This window comes from Balaenoptera borealis, assembly GCF_965194805.1.
Source record: "Balaenoptera borealis genome assembly, chromosome: 16".
In the NCBI taxonomy this organism is placed as follows: domain Eukaryota; kingdom Metazoa; phylum Chordata; class Mammalia; order Artiodactyla; family Balaenopteridae; genus Balaenoptera; species Balaenoptera borealis.
The window spans coordinates 26,965,242-26,989,871 of NC_138872.1; the positions used below are offsets into that span (position 1 = coordinate 26,965,242).

The following is a 24,630-nucleotide window of genomic DNA, read 5'->3' on the forward strand; positions in this document are numbered from 1 at the left end:
GGCTGGGCCACTCCAGAGGAGTGGATGCTCGTCCAGCACTGACTTAGTGTAAGACCCTCTCTCCATGCTAGGCGCTGAGCTGGGTCAGCTGGACTTAGATGGCTCTGAAGAACCGTTCTGCCAACTTTCATCTTGGCATGCCTGGGAGAGGAGTAATCATCATTACAACAGCAGCTACAAGTTAACAAGCATTTCCTGAATGCCAAGCACTGTGCCTTTTATAGACATTATCACGTTCCAGCCTCATGACGATCCTGAGAATTAGGCATCATCCCCCACACTTTACTAGGAGTTTCGAGTAACTTAGGTAAAGACACGTAGGGACCCAGAAATCAAAGCAGACGCAACAATGATATTAATAATGGTGGTGACTGACTGCAATATTGCAAAAGCAGCCAAAGCAGCTTCTATTTACTGAGCCCTTCCCACACCAGACCCCGTACATATGGCACATCTCACATAACCTTCCAAGCTGTCCTGAGAGGCAGGACTGTTACCCTATTTTAGGGCAAAGAATGGGGGCTCTGAGAGGCTAAAAGGTCTGTCTGAAATTTCATAGGCGGTAAGAGGCAGAGCACCTAAGTGGAGGGGTAGGGACTAGGCTAGTGTGGGTGAAGGTGAGGGGTGGGGAGCAAGTAGCGGTACTCACACTGAAGATGAAGAAAAGCTCGATGAACATGGCGCCGAAGGGCAGGATCCCAGCCATGAGAATGCTGCGGAGAATGAGAGGGTTAACACTGCTGGGAGACCTGGGCCACTGGAAGCTTCAGGCTCCCTCCTGAGCCAGCAAGAATGAGAATGCATACACTGCTTGGTGGGTCTAAATCTTTCGGCATGCTTTTGTACCATTATAGCCTCTCAAGAGGTGGGCATCATTCTCCCCATTTTGTAGATGGGAAAACTGAGGTACAGAGAGGTGGCGTGACTTGCCCAAGGTCCAAGGTAGTCTTTACCTGTCACCCTGCACCTTTCCACTCCACCCCTTCCCTGGCCAACACCGAGTCTGGCTACAACTTGGTCCTCTCTATCTTGGAGTGAAGCTAAGCTTTCAGGAAGTCTACTAGAGCCAGCCGGGGCTGCAGGAGCACCTGTCATAGCCCCCACAGTGGGAGGGTACCCCTGTCCATGTCTTTCCAAGGAGATGGCTCAGGGGAACGTTGGCCTTGCCTACTCCAGAAGCCCCCGCCTGGCCCTTGCCGGAGACTCACCCCACAAATCGGTTCATGTACCACCGCTGCTCAGGGATCTGCCGGGGAATCTGGTTGGTGCGCACAGGGTTGTCATATGGCTGCTTGCGGAAGCCGAAGTAGTAACCCAGGTAGACAAGGGGCAGGGAGATCCCGAACCACATGCATAGCAGGGCCACCATGGTGGGGAAGGGCACCTGTGGGCACAGCACCGTGAGGCTCCACAAGCCCTGAGGCCCAGGCTGGGGCCGTGCAGGGGGAGATGGACCTTCTGGGTCCCAGGCAGGAAGGGCACAGCAGGGCCACCATGGTGGGGAAGCTCCTGCAGACACGCCCCCCACAGGGCTCCTGGCCAGACTGTCCTGGGGCTGACCCCAGCCCTGGGAAAAGCAGAGGGCAGATGGAGGGCGAGTTGAGCCATGAAGTGAAGGAACCACGGCATCCTACAGGAGCTTGTCACCAGGGAGGACGTGGGGAAAGAACAAGGAAGGAGGGACTGACAGCATGAAGGGGAGAGGAAGGGCTGGAATGAAGGGAAATTACGTGTGGTCTGTTAAGTGAAAACAAAGGGGAAAAAACAGAAGTGCACAAATAGTGTGTTCCCAATTTCGCTCAATGAAAACACCACAATATACCACTAAGTGAAAAAAGCAGGATATAAAACTGTATGTAGAGAACTCCGTTTTAATAAAAACACCCCAATACTTATATGCATACGTGCCTGGAGAGGCCTACACCAAAAAGTTAACAGCACTTCCTCAGATGGGGTATGGGGCTTTGGAATTGACTTTTCATTTTTTTTTAATTCCCCTCTGCACAGTCTTAGGTTTTTACAACTCACACAAAATGGAAGAAATGAATTAATATTTGTAAAGTGTTCAGAACAATACTTATTCCAAGGTAAGCACTATATAAATGTTTGCTATTATTTTATAATTTTAAGATTACATTATTCCATTTTAAATATATCTAAAAAGAGGTTAAAAGACTGCAAAAACAGGGAATTCCCTGGCAGTCCAGTGGTTGGGACTCCGCGCTTCCATTGCAGGGGGCACGGGTTTGATCCCTGGTCGGGGAACTAAGATCCTGCAAGCTGCGTGGTGCGGCCCAGCCAAAAAAAAAAGACTGCCAAAACATACTAAAGATCTACATTAACTTTTCTGTACTTTCCTTTCTAAAATTTCTGCAATGAGTGTTTATAGCGAGCAGCTGGTAACTGGGAGAAAAATGTTGAGAGACAGAAGGGAGACAGGTATAAAAAAGAGGAAGTGAGAGGAAGAGCACGACCCTGTCTTTCCTGAGGGCAGCTCCCTGGACCGCTGGGAAGGACCAGTCCTCCCGCAGCCCGGACTGCAAGCCTCACCCAAGGACCTTCTGTGGGCGCCTGCCAGTGGAGGGGTGGCGGCTCTCTCCACTGAGGCTGGGATGGCAAACACCTGCCCCACCTCTCCCGCAGCTAATCCATCAAGACCATCTCCCCACTCCCAACTGAGTCCACAATCCTCGTAGTGGGGCTGGTGCTGAGCTCGGGGCAGGGACACTAGGAGGAGAGCCTTGTTTTGGGAGACTGACCTCGTCAAGTCGTACCAAGCAGCTTTCCCTTGGTTGAGACAAGGGAAATTCCCCAGTTGGCCCCTGGAGTGTGGAAATCTCCCTTTAGAGAAGTGAGCTTTGGTCAGCTGTCTGAAAGAGCCCATGGGAAGGGCAGGACAGATGGATGCATAGGGCTGGAGAAACCCTGGTCAGCCCTCAGCCCCCAGGGCTGGGAACAGCCCTCTGGGGACTTAGAAAAGGGAAGGAAGCAGCAGGAAGTGACCTGCAGGAATGGGCCTGAGCACAGCTGGCCCTCCCTTGCCGGGGAGGGCACTTACCGCCCCTGATGAGTGCTTTCCCCAGATGAAGCAATTCAATACGAAGCAGATGCCAAAAACCACGCCAGGGTACAATGTCGCCGTCTGGAAGCAAGAGAGACCAGGCTGGGGAGCTGCATCTAGGGAGAGTTCCCGCCTGCCCCATCAGGGCTCCCCGACTAGAGGTTCTCAAGCCCTCCCTGTCCTGTAGGACTCAGCGCAAGGATAAACCCTTCCAGAAAGCACTCCTTGACCCCCAGACTAGGCAAGCCTCCTGCTCTCTGTCCCTTTAGATCCCTGAACCGCACCGTCCTTGCCTTCATCCGAGTTCATAATCATGCACTGTTGTTACCCCCACAGACATAAGCTCTTGGGAGGATCACGTCTGCTCACTGACGTGCTCCCAGCACTCAGAGCACAGTAGTGTTCAATAAGCATTTGTTGAACAGGAATGACCAAACACAAGTTTTACTCAACACGTAGGTCTGGGCCTCAACCCAAACTGTCCAGAGTGGTGGGTAAGCTTTAATTGAGTCTTAGGGGCGGTGGGTGCTCGCCTCCACGTGCATCAATCATCTCACCCCATCCTCACTACAGGCCTAGATGGGAAGGACTGTCACTATCCCTTTTCAAGAAGAGGACACTGAGGCCCAGGAACGTTAAATACCCAACACCCCAACTTCACACAGTCAGTTAAGGGGGGAGCAGAGGTTCAAACCCAGGCAGTCTGACTCCAGAGGCCCTGCTCCTGACGCCCTGCGGTGTATCCTATCCAGTCAAGACCTCTGGGGCTGGGGCTCAGGCACTGGGAACCAAAGCCCTAGACCTACAGTGGAGCCTCCTTTACTCCTGCGGCTGCCTGAGCATCCAAGAGGGTCTGACCATGATGCCTGAGGCTCCCTGCAATCTGGTGCTCAGCCTCACGGCCAGTTTTATTTACCTTTAGCCTGTAGCCTCCCACACCCACTAACTGGCCACTGCTCCTCCACGCCCCTGGCCCCGGGCCTTTGTGAGGTAGTCATCAGCATCTCAGGTATCCGCCGTCTGAGTGCCAGTGCCGGACCAGTGGCCTTCTGTATACAGTCTCCTTCCAACCACACGACGACCTGAGACGCAGGTGCAACCAGCCCCCAGTGGAGAGGTGGGGAAACCAAGGCTCAGAGGGCTGGTCAAGGTTACCAACCAAGGAGATAACAGAGCCAGGACTGGGATCCAGGAGGTTCCAGAACCTGAGGCCTCCTTGCTGGCTGCCTCCATCCAGCTGAAATCCTCCTCTCCGAGGCCCAGCTCAAATGTCATTTCCCCCCTTCCTGTGTGTTCCTGCTTTACTCTGCTGTGTAGCAGGGAATTCCTCATCTGTCCTCCTGGCTGAAATTTATGGACTGGGCACTGTGCTAGATACCAGGAGGAACAGGAAAAATGTTCAGACCCATAAATGGAGAACAACGTAAGTGGCACTCATAGGCACAAGGCTCTGCCCAGGCCCCTCTGGGGCGCCAAGGAGGACCCTGAAGTTACAATTGGTGGGGGAGGAAGAGTGACCCCAGAGCTAAGACTTAGCTGCCCACGCAGGGACGGAGGAGAGAAGAGCAGGTGTACACCTGCACAGCTGTGGCTGCAGCAGAGGCCCACCTGTGGAGCGAGGCAGAGCTCCACACCAGGGGAGGGTCAGAATCTTGCAGGGAAACTGAGGAGGCCTAGGACAGCCAAGGGCCCAGGCAGGAGGCAAAGATGCCTGAACCTGGGCAGGAGTCCTGGGGATGGAGATGGGAAGGAATTCGTGGACTATCTGGCAGGAGAACCGTCCACACTTGATGTGTGAGAGGAGGCAGGGGTGCTAGTGAGTCGGAGGAAGAAAGGGAGCCACCCAGGTGACTGCCTTGGGGGCCCGGGAGGATGATGGTGCCACCGGATGCAGGGAGCAGGTTTGGGGCAGAGAGACGGGGTTTGCCGGGGGACCAGTACAGGGAGACTTGGAGGGTATCTGGTGGGAGACCTCATCAGGGAAGTCTCACCAGGGGAGGAGAGGGCTGGGTTTTACAGCTCTGAAGATCCCTGGGTCTCGGCACACAGTAGCCTGAGAAAAACACCCGATGCATCAAGAATTTAGGAAGCTCTTTTTGATCTTTCCAGAACAACCGCTGTCACAGCTCTTCTATACTGAGGGCTTATTAATTGCCAGGGGTATTTGCCAGAGCTGGGATAGCCTGAGTTCCCCTGCGCTTTTGATAGCTGTGAGAATGGTTTCAGAAGGCTTGGGTCTAGAGGCTTCTCTGAATTTGGCACCAGGGGTCTCCCTGGTCCTCTAAGGGCTCACTTGCTCTGGGAGAAGGGGCTCAGGGCTCCCTGGGAGGCAGGGTCAACTCCCAGGCGTCCTCTGGTTTCTGTGGTCTTTTCTGCAGCCAAGAACTCTCCTCACCACCAGCAGGACAGTGAACATCAGAAGCGGACCTTACTGAAGAGGAGCAGAGGCACCAGAGTCTGGAAAACAGGCTGACGGTGACGTGGGGCCTGGCTTCTCCCGCCCCGGCAGGTAAGTGTTCTCACAGCTGCCCTGCTGATCAGGTTTTGACTTTAAACTTTGACACCTGGGATGGTGTGTAAATCCTGTTATTCTGAATCCCCTATTTCTTCTTGTGCTTGAGCCATGGGACAATGTAGGCTAAAAATCACCTAAGTTCAATTCCCTCTTTTCATGGATGCGGCTACTAAGGCCTCAGAGGGAAGCACCCGTGGGTGAGAGCCCAGCACTCCTGGCCCTCGGGTGTGCTCCTCCCACCCCATCGGCTGCTGCTCAGCACCTGGCCCTAAACCCCCACCAGAGCCTGCCTACGCTGTTCCCGAGGAGCCCAGGAGGAAGCTTCCTGGCTCCCCAAGAACACGGGGAGGAGGTTTAGGACACTTACACAGAAGGCTCCTTTCTTCCACCGATGGCCTTTTAGAGTGCGGTACAGACGGCCGGCGGAAAATCCACCGAACACCCTGTGGGGAAACGGAAGGGATCCACACAAGGGGACCTGTTAGTTGCAGTGCAGGCGGTCTGCGCCAGCCCTGGGACCCCACTCATGCACACGTACCCCATGAACATGAAGAGGAAGCAGGCCGTGGTCATGAGAGCTCCCCGGCTGGAGGGTGACAGCATCCCAAGCATGGCCACAACTGAGGAGGGAGGGGCAAGAGAGGGAAAGTCAGGGTCTCTAGGCCCCAAGGCCCAGTCGCGGGCTGGCTCACAGGGCCCCAGGGCAGGTGAGGCTAGATGAGGCTCCCTACTCCCTCTCCCTACTCTACTGGAGAAGACTGGGTCTTAGCTGGGGTTCAGAGGGGTGCAGCAGTTGCTGGGCCACGGCTGGCTGCATCTTTTTCCTTTTTTTAAAATTTATTTTATTTTTATTTATTTATGGCTGCATTGGGTCTTTGTTGCTGCGCGCAGGCTTTCTCTAGTTGCGGTGAGTGGGGGGCTACTCTTCATTGCAGTGCTCGGGCTTCTCATTGTGGTGGCTTCTCTTGTTGCGCAGCACGGGCTCTAGGTGCGTGAGCTTCAGTAGTTGTGGCTCGAGGGCTCTAGGGCGCAGGCTCAGTAGTTGTGGCATAGGGGCTTAGTTGCTCCGCGCCATGTGGGAATTTCCTGGACCAGGGCTTGAACCCGTGTCCCCTGCGTTGGCAGGCGTAGTCTTAACCACTGTACCACCAGGGAAGCCCCATGCATCTTAATGGTAATGGCCAGCCCACAGAGTACTTGCAACCAACCAGGCACTGAGCTAAGAGCATTACGAATGCCAGCTCACTGAATCTACCTCATCAACCCTCTGAGGTGGAGGTTAGTTCCCACATTCCTCAGATGAGGAAACTGCGGCTCACGAGGTTAAATGAGAGGCTCACAGAAGTTAAATGACTTGTCCAAGGTCACAAAGCTTGGAGGCATGAGGCTGAGATAGAAATTTAGGCAGCTTAGTTGTTAAGAGATTAGATTTTGCAAGTTCTCATCACAAGAAAAAAAAAATTTGTAACTATGCGAGGTGATGGATATTAACTAAACTCACTATGGTAATCATTTTGCAATATATACATATAATATCAAATCATTATTTTATATACCTTAAACTAATACAGTGTAATATGTCAGCAAAAAAAAAAAAAAGAAGTTAAAATGGTAAAAAAAAAAAAAAAATTTAGGCAGATTGACTTCAGAACTGCCTGTAACTACTATATATTCATTTTGGGGGTGTTTTCTGAGAAAAAAGACCTGATTCCAGTCCTAATCCTGGTGCTGAAATGGGTAAGTCACTTAATGCCTGACTGCAAAAGGAGGCCAACCTCAGAGTGCTGATATGTGGCTTCATTGGTGGTGTGGATGTCGGGGGCTATCGATGGTGCTGGAAAGATCTGAGGAGGAGCAAATCACCAGGGCCTGTGGCTGAGAGGACCAGCCCTCTTGCTGGGATGGATGGCTCTGTCTGGCCCAGAGATGTTGACATGCCCCCCTGCCCCAGGAAGGGAAGCCCACCCTTTTCTCAGACTCAGGCCTGTGCTGCTCTGGTGACCACAGCTCCCCCTCCCCAAACCCCCACCCCACCTCCACCCCTGCCGGGCTTACTCACAGATGACGATGAGGATCATACAGAAGAGCTGAATGCCTGAGCCCAGCAGGGAGCTGAGGATCATTGGGTACTGGGGGGGCCTGAAGACGTCGCCGTGCACCAGCTTCCACCCGGACTCTTCCATCGTGTCTTCCTGCAGCAAAGGGCCAGAAAGCGAGGCTCTTCTTGGGCTCCGGAGAAGGCAGCTCCTGCAAGGACCACCCCCAAGGACCCACATCCCTGACCAGGGCTGAGGGTCCCTCAGGTGTCAACCAGCTCCACTCTGACACAGGAGTATAAGTGACATGAGAACGTATTTCCCAGAGAACTGCCACACGGAAAAAGGAGGGCACAAATGTCGGCTTACAGCTATATACAAGGAAAATCTCCTCCCCACATTCCACAAACCAAATGCATGAAAAAATAACGTAAACCAGCACACTAAAATGTTAACTGTGATAGTTTTTGAGTGGTGTCTTTAGAAGCAACTTATTATTTTTTTAACTGATTATAAAAGTAAAATAGGCACACCTTATTTTATTGTGCTTCATTTTACAGCACTTCGCAGATATTGTATTTTTTACAAATTGAAGGTCTGTGGCAACCTGCATCAAGCAAGTCTATTGGCACCATTTTTCCAATAGCATTTCCTCACTTTGTGTCTCTGAGTCACATTTTAGTAATTCTCACAACATTTCAAAATTTTTCATTATTATTATATCTGTTATAGTGATCTGTTATCAGTGATCTCTGACGTTACTAGTGCAATTGTTTTGGGGTGCCGTGACCTGTGCCCATATAAGATGGCAAACTTAATCAGTAAACGTGTTCTGATTGCTCCACCTACCAGTTGTTCCCCCATCTCTCTCCCTCTCCTCCAGCCTCCCTATTCCCTGAGACATAACAATATTGAAATTAGGCCAATAACCCTACAGTGGCCTCTAAGTGTGTAAGTGAAAGGAAGAGTTGCCTGTCTCTCACGTTAAATCAAAAGCTAGAAATGATTAAGCTTAGCAAGGAACATGTGTCAAAGGCTGAGATTCCTGAAAACTAGACCTCTTGCACCAAATAATTAGCCAAGTTGTGAATGCAAAAGAGAAGTTCTTGAAAGAAATTAAAAGTGCTACTCCAGTGAATACAGGAATGATAGTAAGAAAGCAAAACAGTCTTACTGCTGTTACGGAGAAAGTCTGAGTGGTCTGGAGAGAAGATCAAAGCAGCCACAACATTCCCTTAAGCCAAAGCCTCATCCAGAGCAAGGCCTAACCCTCTTCAATTCTATGAAGGCTGAGAGAGGTGAGGAAGCGGCAGAAGAAAAGTCTGAAGCTAGGAGAGGTTGGTTCATGAGGTTTAAGGAGAGAAGCCCGTCTCCATAACATAAAAGCGCAAGGTAAAGCAGCAAGTGCTGATGTAGAAGGTGGCTACACTAAACATCAGATATTCCATGTAGACGAAACAGCCTTCGATTGGAAGAAGATGCCATCTAGGACTTCCATAGCTAGAAAGGAGAAGCCAATGCCTGGCTTAAAAGCTTCAAAGGACAGGCTGACTCTCATTAGAGGCTAATGCAGCTGGTGACTTTAAGTTGAAGCCGATGCTTATTTACCATTCCGAAAATCCTGGGGCCCTAAAGAATTATGCTAAATCTACTCTGCCTGTGCTCTAGAAATGGGACAACAAGCCTGGATGATAGCACATCTGTTTACAACATGATTTACTGAATACTTTAAATCCACTGTTGAGACCTACTGCTCAGAAAGATTCCTTTCAAAATATCACTGCTCATTGACAATGCGCCTGGTCATCCAAGAGTTCTGCTGGAGATGTACAATGAGATTACTGTTATTTTCATGCTTGCTAACACAAATCCATCCTGCAGCTCATGGATCAAGGAGTCATTTTGACTTTGCAGTCTTATTATTTAAGAAATACATTTCATAAAGCTATAGCTGCCGTAGAGTGTGATTCCTCCGATGGATCCGGGCAAAGTAAACTGAAAACCTTCTGGAAAGGATTCACCATTCTAGATGCCATTAAGAACATTTGTAATTCATAGGAAGAGGTCAAAATATCAACATTAATAGGAGTTTTGAAGAAGCTGATTCCAACCCTCATGGATGGAATTGTGGGGTTCAAGACTTCAGAGGAAGAAGTAATTGCAGATGCAGTGGAAACAGCAAGAGAACTAGAATTAGAAGTGGAGCCTAAAGATGGGACTGAATTGCTGCCATCTCATGATAAAACTTCAACGGATAAGGAGTTATTTCTTACGGATAAGCAAAGAAAGTGGATTCTTGAGATGGAATCTACTCCTGGTGAAGATACTGTGAAGACTGTTGAAATGACAACATAGAATTTAGAATATTACATAAACTTGGTTGATAAAGCAGAGGCAGCGTTTGAGAGGACTGACTCCAATTTTGAAAGAAATTCTGCTGTGGGTAAAATGCTTTCAAACAGCATTGCATGTTTACAGAGAAATTGTCCATGAAAGGAAGAGTCACTTGATTTGGCAAATTTCACTGCTGTCTTATTTTAAGAAATCGCCACAGCCACCCCAACCTACAGCAGCCAACACCCTGATCAGTCAGCAGCATCAACACTGAGGTGAGACCCTCCACCAGCAAAAAAGATTAGGACTTGCTGAAGGCTCAGATGATGGTTAGCATTTTTAGCACTAAAGTATTTTTAAATTAAGGTATTTTTTTAGACATACTGTTACTGCACATTTAATAGACTGCAGTATAGTATAAACATAACTTTTATATGCACTGGGAAACCAAAAAATTTGTTTGACTCCCTTTACTGTGATAATCACTTTATTGTGATGGTCTGGAACTGAGCCCGCAATATCTCGGAGGTATGTCTGTATGTGCTCTTACTTGTGTAATAAGAAAAGTAAAAAAATTTTTTTGATATATGGCATGATATTCAAATGAACAAAAAGTAGTAAATGAGTATTGTAGACAATTTTTTAAAACTCCAGAAAGACTGAACAAAAAATATAAAACTCAAAAACATTCATAGATTAAAAAATAAACCAGAAAGATAGAGAAAATGATTTATATACTTAATAATACCACTGTTTTGACATATTTCCTTTAGTCCTTTATGTATGTACATGTGCATATAAAATTTTTAACAATAAAATATTGTATTTACTGTGTAACAATACTTTGTTATTTTAAGCTGATGTATGATCATGAGCATTTCCTTATGTCAATAAACACTCTCTACAATTACTATTTTAATGTCTGTACAATTTTTCATTGTATGGCTGTACCATAATATAACCAATCCATTATTATGGAATATCAGGCAATTTCCAGTTTATTTAAATTATAAAATAGGCTGCAATAAATATTTCTAGACCAAATTTTTGTGGTTTTAATGCTTTCCTTAGGAAAATTCTAGAAGATAGTGGATCAAAACAAGTTAACTAGGACTTCCCCGGTGGTCCAGTGGTTAAGACTCTGCGCTCCCACTGCAGGGGGTGCGGGTTCGATACCTGGTTGAGGAACTAAGATCCCACAGGCCGCACCAAAAGTTAAAAGTGCAGCCAAAAGTTAAAAACAAAACAAACAAACAAGTTAACTATTTGGCAGTTCATGATATGTACTGCCAATTAATAACTTTTCAGAAATCTACCAGTTTACACTTGCATGGGTGGCATGAAAAAGTGCTTATCTCACATTAACCTTGCCGGCAATTAGTACTATATATACGAATCTGTGCTAATCTGAAGGTCCAAAACTGTCTTCTCATGACTGTTTGACACTGCACGTTGGGGGCTTATCCCTGAGGTAAAAACAGTTTCTCACATGTTTACTGGCCATGTATGGTTCCTTGTCTGTAAATTTTTTGTTCATTATCACATTAGAGATTTTAGTGGTTTTTTTTTTAGAGATTTTATACCAGTTCTTTTAACTATCATCTTTTAAAAAATTTGTTGCATATATTATTTTGCCATTTCACTTTTCTGTTGTTTATATATCTTAACATGCAGGATTAAGGTCAAATTAAACCAGTTTTCTTTCTGTGATTTCTTCCATTGTTTTTACGCTTAGAAATTAGAAAGCCTTAGCCCCATCACTTTGGGTCATTAAACATTTTGTTTTCCTTTTCAATACTTGGTTTATGCTATGAATGATAACACACACACAGAGAGGCATGTGTGTGCGCACGCGCATGTGCGCGTCCTGGTCTGGTAGGTCCAGAGCCCCACTGCTAGACTGCCCTCCCTCTGCAAGTCCATCCCTCCCCAGCCAAGACCTCGTACAATGTCATCCTCCTTATTATAGTTGGCGATGTCCTTCCGGAGGGTCCGAATGATAATCATACTCAGGATGCCTGAAACAAACAGGGGCGGGGAAGAAGAGGAGTCGTCAGCACGGCCAAAGGAGTCTTCCGTGCTGCTTGCCCTCTGGGCACGCGTGGCTTCCTCTAGAGGGAACTGGCTATGCAGCCGCCCCAGGTCCTCTCCTGGGCATAGCTCCACCCCAGCTACAGGGCAGGGGAAACAGAGGGTCACCCCCCAAGGAGGGGGAAGAATGAGCTGCTGGGATGGGCGGAGGCAGTCACAGGACACCGCTTGTATTCCAGGGAGAACAGCATCCCAGCTCCTCCAGGGCTTGGTCCTTCCAGCCTCTCCAGCCTCACCTCCTCCCAGGCTCGCCTCTCACTTGCCTCTGGTTATTTGTTGCTTTTAGTTATCAGGTCACAGCCCCATCTCTCTCTCACCTGCGTGCCTGTAACCCAGGCTGTTCCCTTTACCCGAATGCCCCACTCTGTCCTAACTCCTACTCACACTTCAAGACATCTTCTCCTCTCAACACCCCAAACAGTTCAGAGGCACCCCCGTTTGTACTTGCACAGCACCCTGTTTACCTATCTAGGCAGCACAGTGTAGTGGTTAAGACAATGGGTTGTAGGACCTTGAGCTAACTTAATGCTTTTTGGCTTAGCTCAAGGGGCTGCGAGGATGGGGATGCGTGTAAAGTGTTTATTAGCACAGCAGCTGGCCCCTGGGTAAATGTTTAATAAAGACAGCATTATCTTTACTTCTCCTGATACTGAAACGATCAGTTTCATTCTGCCTCTGACAACCACCCTCACCCTGCTCACTGCCCTCTTGCCTTCTGGCTTCTCACCAAGCCTGGCGCACTGCAGGGCCGTGACCCTTGCTGGAACCGTCTTTCCCTAGGTCTCTGAATGGTGGCTCCTCGTTCAGAGAGGTCTTCTCTAAAGCAGCCTTCACCCTTTCCTCAACAGCCATGCACATGCTTCACAGCACTTAGCACTATCTGGAACCCCACTACTTCTGTGCTCTCTTGTCTCTCTCCTGCCCGCAGAATACAGACCGTGAGGGCAGAGACTGGGTTGGGCCTGCTCAACACCACATCTAGCATGCGGCATGGGGCCCGAACAGGATGAGCAACGACGAAACACTGTTGAATGAGTCAATGAAGGTGTGCACGAAGAGGCGGCGCAGTCTTCCCCTAGGGAGCTCTCCTGAGTAGAGGGTGAATCTTGTTTACCTCTGTGTACTGATGCCTTGCACAGAGCCCTAATCTCTGCTTTTGACCTATGCTTGGCTCCAAGGACACCCTAGAAGTCCCCTGGGAGTGATGTGACACCGCAGCCCCTCATCCCTCACCCCCTTGTCCTCTCCACCCTCCAACCCACAGCTCTCTCACCTGACAGGAAGAAGACCACCACGACGGAGTTAATGATAGAAAACCAGTGGATCTGTACATCACTCATGGTCAGGTAGGTGTCCCAGCGAGAGGCCCATTTGATGTCACTCTCCTGGCGGTGGGGAGGAAGCACTTGAGAGTCAGGCCTCCACCATGACAACTCCTGCCCGGACCAGAGCCCTCCTCCCCTGCCGTGGGCTCCAGACCCTTCTCACCTCCCAGTGCACAGAGTAGGTGAAGTACAGCTGATTCTCCTTGGTGGGGTCAATTTCTTGGGGCGAGGAGTTGGTACCCTCAGGCAGGGTGCATGAGCTCTTCTCGTCTGTTTTGAGGTCTGTGAGAGACAGAGACTCAGTCTGTTCCTGCAAGGGCTGGTGCCACTACCCAGGGACTGTTCTGCGGGTGCCCTCAGAGGCAGCGTGCTGCGGAGCAGTGGCTGAGAGAACAGATGGCAACTAGAGCTTTAAAACTGTGCTCCCTTGGGTGGGATGGGGAGGGTGGGAGGGAGCCCCAAGAGGGAGGGGACATAGGTATACATAGAGCTGATTCACTTTGTTGTACAGCAGAAACTAACACAGCATTGTAAACCAATTATACTCCAATAAAGATGAAAAAACAAAAACAAAAAAGAAACAAAAAACTGTGCTTCCCAGAGCCCTGACTTTCCAAAGGGCCTCAGGGGCTGCAGAGAGGTGTTTGTGGGGAGGGGTCTGAGTCCCTATTTAGTCAAACGAATTCTTCCTTCACTCAATTCAAACATTCATTTGCTCATTCAATCCGTCCCATTCAACAGGCAAAAACAACACTGACTCACTCTCTCATACGTTCACTCACTCATTTAGTCCCCAGAGTCCTGGCACTTTAGTAATTCAATCACTCAGATGCTTCCTTCCTTCATTTACACATTTGTTCATCTTGCTATCTGTCCATTCATTCAGCCAACAAACATACAATAAATAAGCACCTACTATGTGCCAGGTACTGTGCTGGAGAGAAAGTGGTGAGAAAAGGAGACAGGGTCTCTAACTTCGAAGAGCCAGTAGGGGAGCAGCTGCTGTCAAACACTCACACAGTAAATGTCAAGCTGTAACCATGACACAGACGGGAGGAGAGGCAGTATGATGCCCCAAAAGTGCAAGGTCTATGTTTTACATAAGACTTCCGCATATGACTTTGTTTGACTACGAGGTTCCACAGCTTAAAAAAACTCCAGAAACTCACCACCACTGTGGACAAAAGGCCAGGCGTGCTAAATGGAAGTGCACCCTGTGGTGAGCTAGGGCTGCCAGGCAAGGTGAGGCCGACCAGATCCTGTCAGGCCCACAGGGCTGGGCCTGGGCTCTCAAATTCCTGCACAACTGTTGACCCGGGGCCAAGTTTAGTCTACGCCAATCACCCACACAGAGGAGCAGAAACACAGAAACCTGCTGCCCAACAGCTCTGTCGGTACCCCTGCCCCTTGTTCTTCAACCCTTTGCTCTTGAGCTGGCTGGTTCTTATGATAGGCCCAGCAAAGCCCCAAACTGCTGTTTGGTCTTGGCCACGTCACTGACCTCTCTGAGCCTCTGGTTCCTATCATAATCAGCACATACCTCCCGGGGTGGCTGGGAGGTGGTAAACTGGTAAGGTGCTGTGCCAGGCCAGGAGACAACATGTCAGCTCTCCCATTGCCCCTCACCTTCTCTAATGGGAATGTAGTGACCCTACCTTCGCTGGGCCCATATGCCACACTGGGGCCTATCAGCCATTTCAGGAATCAAGGGTGCAAAGACCCTGGGTGTGGAAGCCCAGGCCCGTCCAGCCCTGCCCCTCTGGTCACACCTCCCCACTCACCCTCCAGCCTGATGCTCTGGGGAATCACCTCGAAGCGGACGACGCGGTATGTGTGCTCCTGGTCCTCTTCCAGGTCCTCCCGGTGGTAGTAAAGGATGAACGAGAGGTGATTGTGCAGGTAGATCTAAAACAGAGCAACAAAGAGAACAAAATAGCTAGGAGCCAAGAAACCACCAGAAAAATCACACAGGGTGACCAACCAGGTATTAGGTCCCTTCCCTCATCTAGCAGACCCAACTGTACCAATGTTCCAAAAACACTGCTCTTATAGCAACCTGTTACTCATGAACCCTCCAGGGCTCTGTGGGGCTTACTAGGTACAAGTTCAGACCCCTTAGGCTGGTGTTCAAGGCCTTCTGTCACCCTAACATACCCAGCTGTCGTCACCCTCTCAGACATGTTAGTTTGCCTGGTCTCCCTGGGTCCCTCCCTGCCCCGTGAACAGTCCCCACCCTGAACTCCGTTCACGGATTCACTTAACTAGAATGCCATCCCAACTTCACTCAGCTCAAGCCTACCTATTTTTCAAGGCCCACCTCCTCCGTGACAACCTGAACGCACATTAGCTCCCTCTGAACTCCTCTGGCATTGACCGTCAAAGCACTGGCCCGGTCAGGATTGGGACTTAAGATCCAGGATATGACACTGTCAGTTCTCTTCCTAGTTATGAAAGAAGCCCTTGGAGGACAGGGATTGTGCCTCAAAAGAAACGCTTTTGTTCTTTATTCCCTAAGTAATATGTGTTCAGTTTAGAAAATGACAAATATAAGAGGATCACTGTTACAATCAATGCCATTAGCATATTTCTCAGTGGCTGTGCTATGAAGTGCTTACACAGATTATCTGATTTACTCTGCATGACAACCCCAAAAGGCAGGTATGGCTATAACATACATTTTACAGATAAGGAACCCAAGGCTTAGAGAGGTGAAAGAGGTAGGCTTAAGGTCACTCACCAACTAGTAAGTGGTGAAGGCAGGATTCAAAACCCAGGGAACCCGCATGCTCTTGACCACTCCTGGGCTCTCTCTCTTACATACTGATGAAATTCCAGACTTCTTTTTTTGGGGGGCGGGGTTTAATCTTATAATCCATATAATCATGTGGAATCTGAGTCTTTAGGCACTGTGCCTTCCACCTCCTGTGTAGCATCCGCCAGAGCCCTGCCCACAGCACTCAGACTTCTGACAGGCCATGGCCGGGGGCACCAGGAAGAACTTGGCTTGGCTATCCCCATCTTTTCTAAGCCTAGAGCTACATGTTTCCCCCTCCCCTGTGGCCCCAAGTGCTCGTGACTTTGGGGAGTGGCTCCCCCAGCCCTCTGAGCACATCAAGACACTCTACCTTGTTGACATCCGTGAAGCCGAGCCGGTAGCCGTGTTCAAACTGCACGTCTTTCTCTTTCTTCTTGTCATCGCCGTCGCGGTTGGAGTAGAGTTCCAGCCGGGTGGCCACAGGCAGGTTGTCTGCAATGCTGGAAACCCAAGGCCCCGCTCAGTCCCTCAGACCGCCTCTCCCTCAGCGCCCTCCCCTGTGCGAACTCGACGCTGGCAGGGAGCAGAGGACAACTCACAGGTGGACATAGTAGTCCTCGGAGATCCGCTCGGCCACGAGCCGGCTCTGTTCCACGGTCAGGATCACCGGCTTGTTGGACTGGCTGCACAGAACCTCACACTTCTTTTCGCTGTTCATGAGAACCTGGAAAGGGGTGTTGACAATCCGGTCCCCTCTCAGCACCTCTCCTGCCATAAGAGAGACAGATGGAGCTCAGAGCTTCAGCCCTGAGGTTGCTGAGGTCAGCAGAGCCACGGAGACACAGGGCCCACCTGCAGGGCCTTCAGCCGTCCTGCAGCCTGGCACTCAATGCATTACCCTGCCTGTTCAGGCCAGGCTTGCCCACCTGACGCCCCCTTGTTGTCCCTCCTCTCCCTCTGTGCTCTAGCACCACCAGACTCTTCAGAGCACGTCAAACATGCCACGTCATTCTGTGCCTCTGGGCCTCATGTTGTTTCCTTTGCCTGGAGTGCCATTCCCTGCCCCACGTTCCTGGGAAACTCTTCCTCACCCTTCAAGCTCAGCTTCTATTCCACTCTCCGGGAAGCCCTTCCTGACCTCCTCAGGACTGAGTTCATCACTCCCTCCTCGGATTGCCCTCTGCACAGAGGCAGCATCGTACAGTGGTGAAGAGAGGGCTACTGAACCCTGGCTCTGCCACTGACTAGCTTAGCAGTCTTGGTAAGTACCTTAACCTCAATGAGCCTCAATTTCCTCATCTGTAAAATGGGGATAATAGTACCCATCTCACAGGGTTACAGTGAGAAATAAAGTACCAGGCACAGAGTGGGAAGACAACAAATACTATCTTTATCACCAGCATCACTTCTGCACCTTTTCATATGTCAGTGATGTGACTTTGTACAATATGTTGATGGGTTAAGTTTTTGTCCTCATACCTCATTATGAGCTCTTTAAGGGCAGATAATGTTTCCTATTTATTTCTCCATCTTCAGATCCTGGTTCAGGGAGGAAGGGAGGTAGGGTAAAATCCAGCACCTGAGATTTTTCAGCCAAAACATCTTTTTAACTTAACGAACTGGCACACCCCTTGCATGCCTACTGCCTCAGAGAAACCTGCTGCCAGACGTCCCAAGAGCAGGCACCGAGCAGTTAGGGCCTGTCAACTAAACCCAACGGTGATTTCATTCTGAGCCATTCTAACACTTCTACTGGGATGAGGTGGAACTGGCGCAAGCCGAAGGAGACCTACCAAAGCCCACAGGCGGCACTAATGCCCACACACGCCTGGTCTAACAGCTGCCTACCAGTGTGGACCCGCTTGATGTGGGACTCTTGGCCTAGTCATTCATTCGTTCATTCATTCATTCATTCCCAAATATCCACTGGATATTGGTTATGTGCTGGGCTCTGGAGAAATAATGTTGAACAGACATATGGAGCTTATGGTCTAGTGAAAAGACAGATTGATTAATCAGGATAATGAGAAGATACAGTACAATATGAGGAACTTGCTCTAGATGTGGGGGAGTAGGTCTAGGACAGCTTCTCTGAGGAAGTAATGCTTGAAGTGAGCTCTAAAGGAAGAGAGCCTTAACTAAGCAAAGAGATAGGGGAAGACTATGCTAGACAGAAGGGAACAGCACGCACAAAAGCTCCCTGCCTGGTTGGGGGGCGGGGGGAAGGCAGGGGGACGACGCGGTAAACGTAAGAGGCCTGTGCAGCTGTAGTGCACACAGCAAGGGTGACTTGAGGCACGCTGGAGAGACGGGCCGGAGCTGGACCTCAGGGGGCCTGTGGGCCAACGGGAAGTTTGATCTCTATCGAGAGAGCCACAAAAACCAATAAAGGGTTTCTAACAGGGGCGGCAGAAGACATTATCCAGTTCTGGTTACAGATCACTCTGGCTGTTTTGTGAAGAAAATATCAAAGATGCACGGAACTGGCTGGGGGCGATGGCAGTCAGCTATGCAAGTGGGCGGTGATGGTGGCTGGATTAGAGGATATAGTGAGGGTGGAAACAAGTACACAGATTCAGGAGCTACTGAGGAGGTGAAATCTAGGGGGGTTGGTGCTGGCTGACACAAAGGATGAGTGAGGAGTGGTGCATATCAGGAAGACTATGAGGCTTCTACAACCAAGTTCCAGTTGGGGTGAAAATGGGAAAAACAGCAAATTTAGACTGAAGGCATTTTTTCAGTTTGGATATGTCAAGTGGCTATGTCAAGCAGGCAGTCAGATATCCAAATATGAGGGTCAGAGGAAAGGTCAGGGCTATCTATAGATAGAAGCTGTGAGTTGTTGGGATACAGATGGTAAGTGGCAGGGCCACAGGCTTTACCACAGTGGGGAGAACCACTCAGCTGTGCAAAGTAGCACTCTGACAAGTGTGGATGAGGCCACTCAGGAGAGGGGGGAGGGTAAAAAGGGGCCTGGATGAAGGTCTCTACACCTCTCCCCCACTTTCTCCCTCCTTTAGAAGGCTAGTTATGCAGGTGAGTATGCAAAACCCAGGGATGGACTGGCCAGTGGGAGGGCAAGAACACCAAATAAGATATCTGCATGGTCCACTGCTGAAATGATCTGGGTCATCCTCTGCCATTTTACAGATGACAATGCTGAGAACCAGACCCAGATAGTGACTAGCCTATGACAGTGACTGTGGTAGTGCTAAGCCCCTGGGCTCTTTCCTCTACACCATGCCCTACCACTCACTTCTTTTCAGTAAGGTCAATAAGGAACTCACTTGAGGAAAGAAAGAACATACAGAGAGAGGAACAGGGCTGAAGATCAAGTAAGGTGGGTATCATTTCTTGATATTTAGAAATTATTGATACATTTAAACTAAGAAAGAGGACATACTGGCCTGGAACAGCTCACTTCTAATACGGAAGTATTCATTCTAATTTTTAAAGCTGGGAGCAGACAGCCAGCCACACTAAACGAGCAACAAGCTGAGTGGACCCTCTAAGCGAGTCTGATGTTATATTCCAGTACTTCTGCCGCAGACATGCCCCCACCCACCCCCGCCACGATATGAATCTCCACCAACATGATAATCAGGAGCACAGCCCTTGGACAGCCCAAATGAACCTTTCTGGAAAAGGCAGTCTGGACAACAGAAAGAATTCTGTTTTTAGAGTTAAAAAACCTGGGTTAAGATCTCAATTTCTCTACCCATTGACTATGTGACCACAAGCAAGTTTTTCAAACCTCTGAAGCTACTGTGCCCTCTACTATGGCATGGGGGCCATCATACCTGGCTTTGCTGAGTTACAGTCGGAACCAAGTAAGACAGTGCGCAGAGTGTACTGCTTAAGGCTATGGACCCTGAAGCCAGAGTTCCTGGGCTCTGCCACCAACTCGGTGAGTGACCTGTAGCAAGTGACTTCACCTCCTGTGCCTCACTTCCCTTATCTGTGATAAGGGGATAGTAAGAGTAGCTACCTCAGAGGGCTGTTGTGAGAATTAACTAAGGTAAGCACAGACGTGCTTAGAACAATGCCCGGCTCATTGTTAGAGCCCTTTAAGTATTAACAGTGATGATGATGAGGACGTAGAGTACAAGGCTTGCGACCCAACAGGCACTCAATCAAGGCTGTTTCTGCTCCACTCAGGGAGGACAATAACTTTTACTGAATGACAACTATGTGTCAGACACTGGGTCAGAAGTGGCAGAGAGAGACATGTAAGACATGATCCCGCTGCTCAAAGAGCCCCTAGGCCACAGAGGGAGGCACCACACAAAGCTGGAATGAGATACACTGTGGCAGGATAACTTTTGTACACGGAAGTTTCCATTTCTATGAGGCAGGAACATTCCCCAGCTTCACGGAGGTTAAGGTCACGCAGCATCACACTGAGGGGTGCCCAAATGCTCAGCCTTGGGCTGTAGATGAAGCCACACCAGCTCACAGGGGAAGGGAGGAGCTGCTGTGAGGGGTCTCGAGGACACAGCAGGTCAGGCTTCCCAGCAGCGGCAAGGTGGCCAGGGCACGGCATGGTGTGGAGAGAAAAGAAGGGTAAGCGGCAGGCAGCAGGAGCAGTCCAGGCCCCGAGACCGACCTCCGTCCAACTGCACAAGGCGAGACTTCGGGACTGGCGGTGCTGCCTGCTTTTGGTCGAGGCCTGCCCCAGCTGGTCTGGGACATCCAATACCTGGCAGTAGGTACACCTGTTGGCTAGGGGTTCTGGAAACATCTGAGCCATGGGTAGCCCCGATGGAGAAGGCAGCCCTTTCAGGGGACTGCTCAAGAGCCAGTTCTCTCCTTTCCCCTCCCTAAGCTATAAGAGAACAGGAAAGTCTCTTAAGTTCCTTGAAGTCAGGGAGGGCATCCTTCCAAGTTTTTATCTCCGGGACTTAACACTGAGATGGCAGAGTATGTACTAATAATCATGTCCTCAATAGAGGCCACCAAATGTCTTTTCCTTTAAGCCTGAAATTCCAGCAAAGAATTATCTGAATTAAAATAAAATGGCTGCTATTTATGAACACACATGCCAGACACTGCACTGGGTGCTTCACACATTATTTGAGGCAAGGCCTGCACAGCTTAGCAAGAACTATGGTGATGTCCCTGCTTCCATTAGGGCCAGAGATAATCACTCATTCTTTTAATTAAAAGCAGAACAGGTTACAGAAGCCGCAAGAAACAGAAGGGGATATCTAGAAATCAAGGAGAGCCAGTCGGAGCAGTAGCTAAGGGCTCCAGCTCTGAAGCCTGACTACATGGATTCCAAGCCCAGTTTAGCCATTAATTAACAGTATAACCAGAGGCAAGTCACCTACCCTGTAAAATGGGAATAAACACCACAACTACCTCCTTCAGGATGTTATGAGGATTAAATAAGCTAATCTGTATATAAACTATGTAGAATGTTGTGCAGCACACGGTAGGTGCTATATAAGGGTTAACTGCTATTAACATTATGAAAAGATCTGGGTTCCTCTTTGGGATAGCGTGACAGCAGTGTGAGAGAAGAACTTACCCAGATTCTCTGCCTTGTAGGTTATTTTGCTGGGCTGGCAGAAGGGCAGTGAGTAGTATTCATAAGGCAGCTGGGTGCGAGAGCTGGTGAGCTTCACAGCCTAGTGGGAGAAGAGAGGCCATTATTCCTCAACCCAGAAATCAAGATGACTGTTCCAGTAATCCTCCCTGGTACCCACTCATCTTTAGTATACTCGGCATTATTACCTAATAAGCAAACTAACCACAGCAGACACAACTCTGGTATACTATACAATTATTTCACAGTTCACTAGTTTTAGATTACATTATAGATTTTGTTTAAAATCACAACCAAATCCAATACATACTCAGAGTCCTTCACATGCTGATATCCTTTGACCCTATAATTTCACTTCTGGGCATCTTTCCTAAGGAAATAACTCCAAATAAGGGAAGAAACTTCAGGAACAAAGAGCTCCCTCCTATTCCTAACCACAGTGGTCTTTTGCCTCTAGTTCCCTGAGCCCGGCCAGCCCTCTCCTGCTTCAGGCTTTCAACCTGCTCCTCTCTGTCCGACTCGCTGCCTCCTTCTCACATTTGGTCTCAGCTTAAATCCCCTCACCTTCGAGTCCTTTCCTAATCATCTTATCAAAGGAATTCCCTCATCTTCTGTATTTCAACACTTCTAGTTATCTTTGTAGCACGTCTGATAAAATGTAATTATTTTATGTTTTTGTTTTTGTTTTCCAGAGAAATCAGTCTCCCCTACTAGAATTTAAGATTAAGCTCCATGAGGGCAAGGACCATATGTGTCTCGCTTACCTATGTAACCACCATGCCTACAGATCTAGGTACACAGTACATGCTCAATAAATGTTTGCACAATGAAAAAAGAGAGAAAAAAATGGAAAAACAGCTAAAAGCCCCATAATGGGAAATTGGTCAATAAACCACAATATATTCGTTTAATTAAATATTATGCAACCATCAAAGACGAAGTTTAAGAAGACCATGAAGAAGAACATTTAGGAAGTGATGCAAGAACACAGAATGCAGCTCTGGAAACAGTGACAGCCACAGACAACTCCCTAAAACATGGATAAAATAGAACCAATCAAAATGTTGCAAAAAAAAAAAAAATTAATTATTTTAAAGTTTTTTTTTTGATGTGGACCTTTTTTTTTTTTTAAAGATTTTTTTGATGTAGACCATTTTTAAAGTCTTTATTGAATTTGTTACAATACTGCTTCTGTCTTATGTTTTGGTTTTTTGGCGGCGAGGCATGTGGGATCTGAGCTCCCTGACCAGGGATCAAACCCGCAGCCCCTGCATTGGAAGGCGAAGTCTTAACCACTGGACAGCCAGGGAAGTCCCAAATTTTAACTTAAATGCAACTAAAATTATCTTTGCTATTTAAAAACTATTAACCATTCCTCATACACCATCTGAAAGTATAAATAATTTTTAGAATCCAGGTCCACAATCCTTACTTAAAACTCTTGCTTTGGAATTAGGAATTTTTCTAATTTTAAAAGAGCAATGTGGTATATTATAAAACCATGGGTTTTATAACACCCCCCAGCTGGGTCTGGAGCAGTACCCCACATTCAATGACAAGGAAATGCAAAAATATTCATACTAAGTGGGAAAAATAAAGTTAATAAACAGTTCAGGTCAGGTCTCGCCTACAATGAGTTTAGAAAAACTCTAAGTTTCAGAGCTTTTAGATGTTGGATTGAAGGACGGGGGACCTCTATTAAGCATTTCATGAACTGCTTGAGGCAAAATGACCAAAAAGTTATTGTCTGTTATAACAGCCTGTTATTTTGCGTTTCTTAGCTTTCTCTCCTTCTGGACAATCAAAAAAGAATCCACATTACAAAGAAACTGAGTCTCACCTTTATGTCCCCTCCTGCCCTCTCCCTTCCCACCCAAGGTGTACGCTCTCACATGCCCCGCTTGGCAGGACTGAAGCCAGAACTACACTGTCCTCCCCATGCCACAAGCTTTGCTCTGGAGGGGGCTTCTGGCAGAGGCACTGGGAGGAAGGGTACTGCGGCGGTTAAGAGCCGGGCTCTGAACTAACCCTATGTCTCCCTCACAATGTGACCTTGGGCAAGTTGGTTCACTTCCTCGGGCCTCAGTTTCCATAACTGTAAAATGTTCAGTAAATCCCTAAAACATACAGTATCTGCCTCACAGGGCTCTTGGGGGGCATCTTGAGCTAAGCCATGCGTAATGCCTGGCATGTAAATAATCCTCAATAAAGGTGACTTTAATTATTGTTCCCGAAAATTACAAGTCTGACTTCCAAGGAAGAGGGATGCTCACAGTAATGCAACACATGGAACGGCGCATTTGCTTGTTACTACTACACAGTTCTAAATGCAGACACTTTCTAATAGTCATTGATCATATGTATGTATCCACCCTACCAGGCTATGTACTAGAAGCTGGTGACGCAGCAGTAACCGAGAAAGATAATATCCCAGCCCTTGTAGAACTTGATTCGTGGTAGTTTTCGTTTTTCCACAAATGTATTATATTTTTAACCTCTAAACTGGTTAACTCCCCCTGGATAATGAAAAGTTGCTTGCATCTAATGCCCCAAATAAGCATGACATGTAGCAATTGGTAATTTTGTAAATGCCCAAAATGTGGTGGCAAACAAAGGCACATGTACATGACAGCATGTCAGGTGGATGGCCCTTTGTGATTTCCTGGGCTTCTGTTCCCCCTTTTGAACACTGTGATGCTTAGGACAGGATAAAAACTTTATTTTCACACAATCTCACTGCTTTGCTTTTGCACAGACCAGTAAAGATGTGGTTCCCATCAACAAGAAATGTACATTTTAGGAGCAGAATTTATTTTCATTACTTTATAAGTTTTGCTAGTCCTTTGTACAGAATCACTAAGGATTTGAAGGACTACTTAAAAACTTCAACTGTACGTTATTTTGCCTATGGGGGACCAATGTGGTAGTCAAGAAGCTGGGGGTTTATGGAAGTGTGAGAATGCCG

At 48.3% G+C, this 24,630-nt stretch overlaps 1 protein-coding gene across 2 annotated transcripts in view; it reads right to left on the reverse strand.

The window, feature by feature from the left end:
• Positions 1-24,630, reverse strand: part of TM9SF4 (transmembrane 9 superfamily member 4) — a 54,618-nt gene that overhangs the window by 6,543 nt on the left and 23,445 nt on the right. Inside the window, exons 3-15 of one of the 2 annotated variants that reach the window (XM_082358849.1) lie at positions 21,648-21,747; positions 16,717-16,885; positions 16,488-16,617; positions 15,144-15,267; positions 13,526-13,644; positions 13,311-13,422; positions 11,894-11,964; positions 7,636-7,768; positions 6,115-6,196; positions 5,944-6,019; positions 3,059-3,142; positions 1,209-1,384; positions 650-713 (exon numbers count right to left, since the gene is read on the reverse strand). In XM_082358849.1, the coding sequence (XP_082214975.1) occupies positions 650-713; positions 1,209-1,384; positions 3,059-3,142; positions 5,944-6,019; positions 6,115-6,196; positions 7,636-7,768; positions 11,894-11,964; positions 13,311-13,422; positions 13,526-13,644; positions 15,144-15,267; positions 16,488-16,617; positions 16,717-16,885; positions 21,648-21,747 (1,440 nt within the window). The remainder of the gene's footprint in view (positions 1-649; positions 714-1,208; positions 1,385-3,058; positions 3,143-5,943; positions 6,020-6,114; positions 6,197-7,635; positions 7,769-11,893; positions 11,965-13,310; positions 13,423-13,525; positions 13,645-15,143; positions 15,268-16,487; positions 16,618-16,716; positions 16,886-21,647; positions 21,748-24,630) is intronic. The other variant, XM_082358850.1, reaches the window with a different exon arrangement.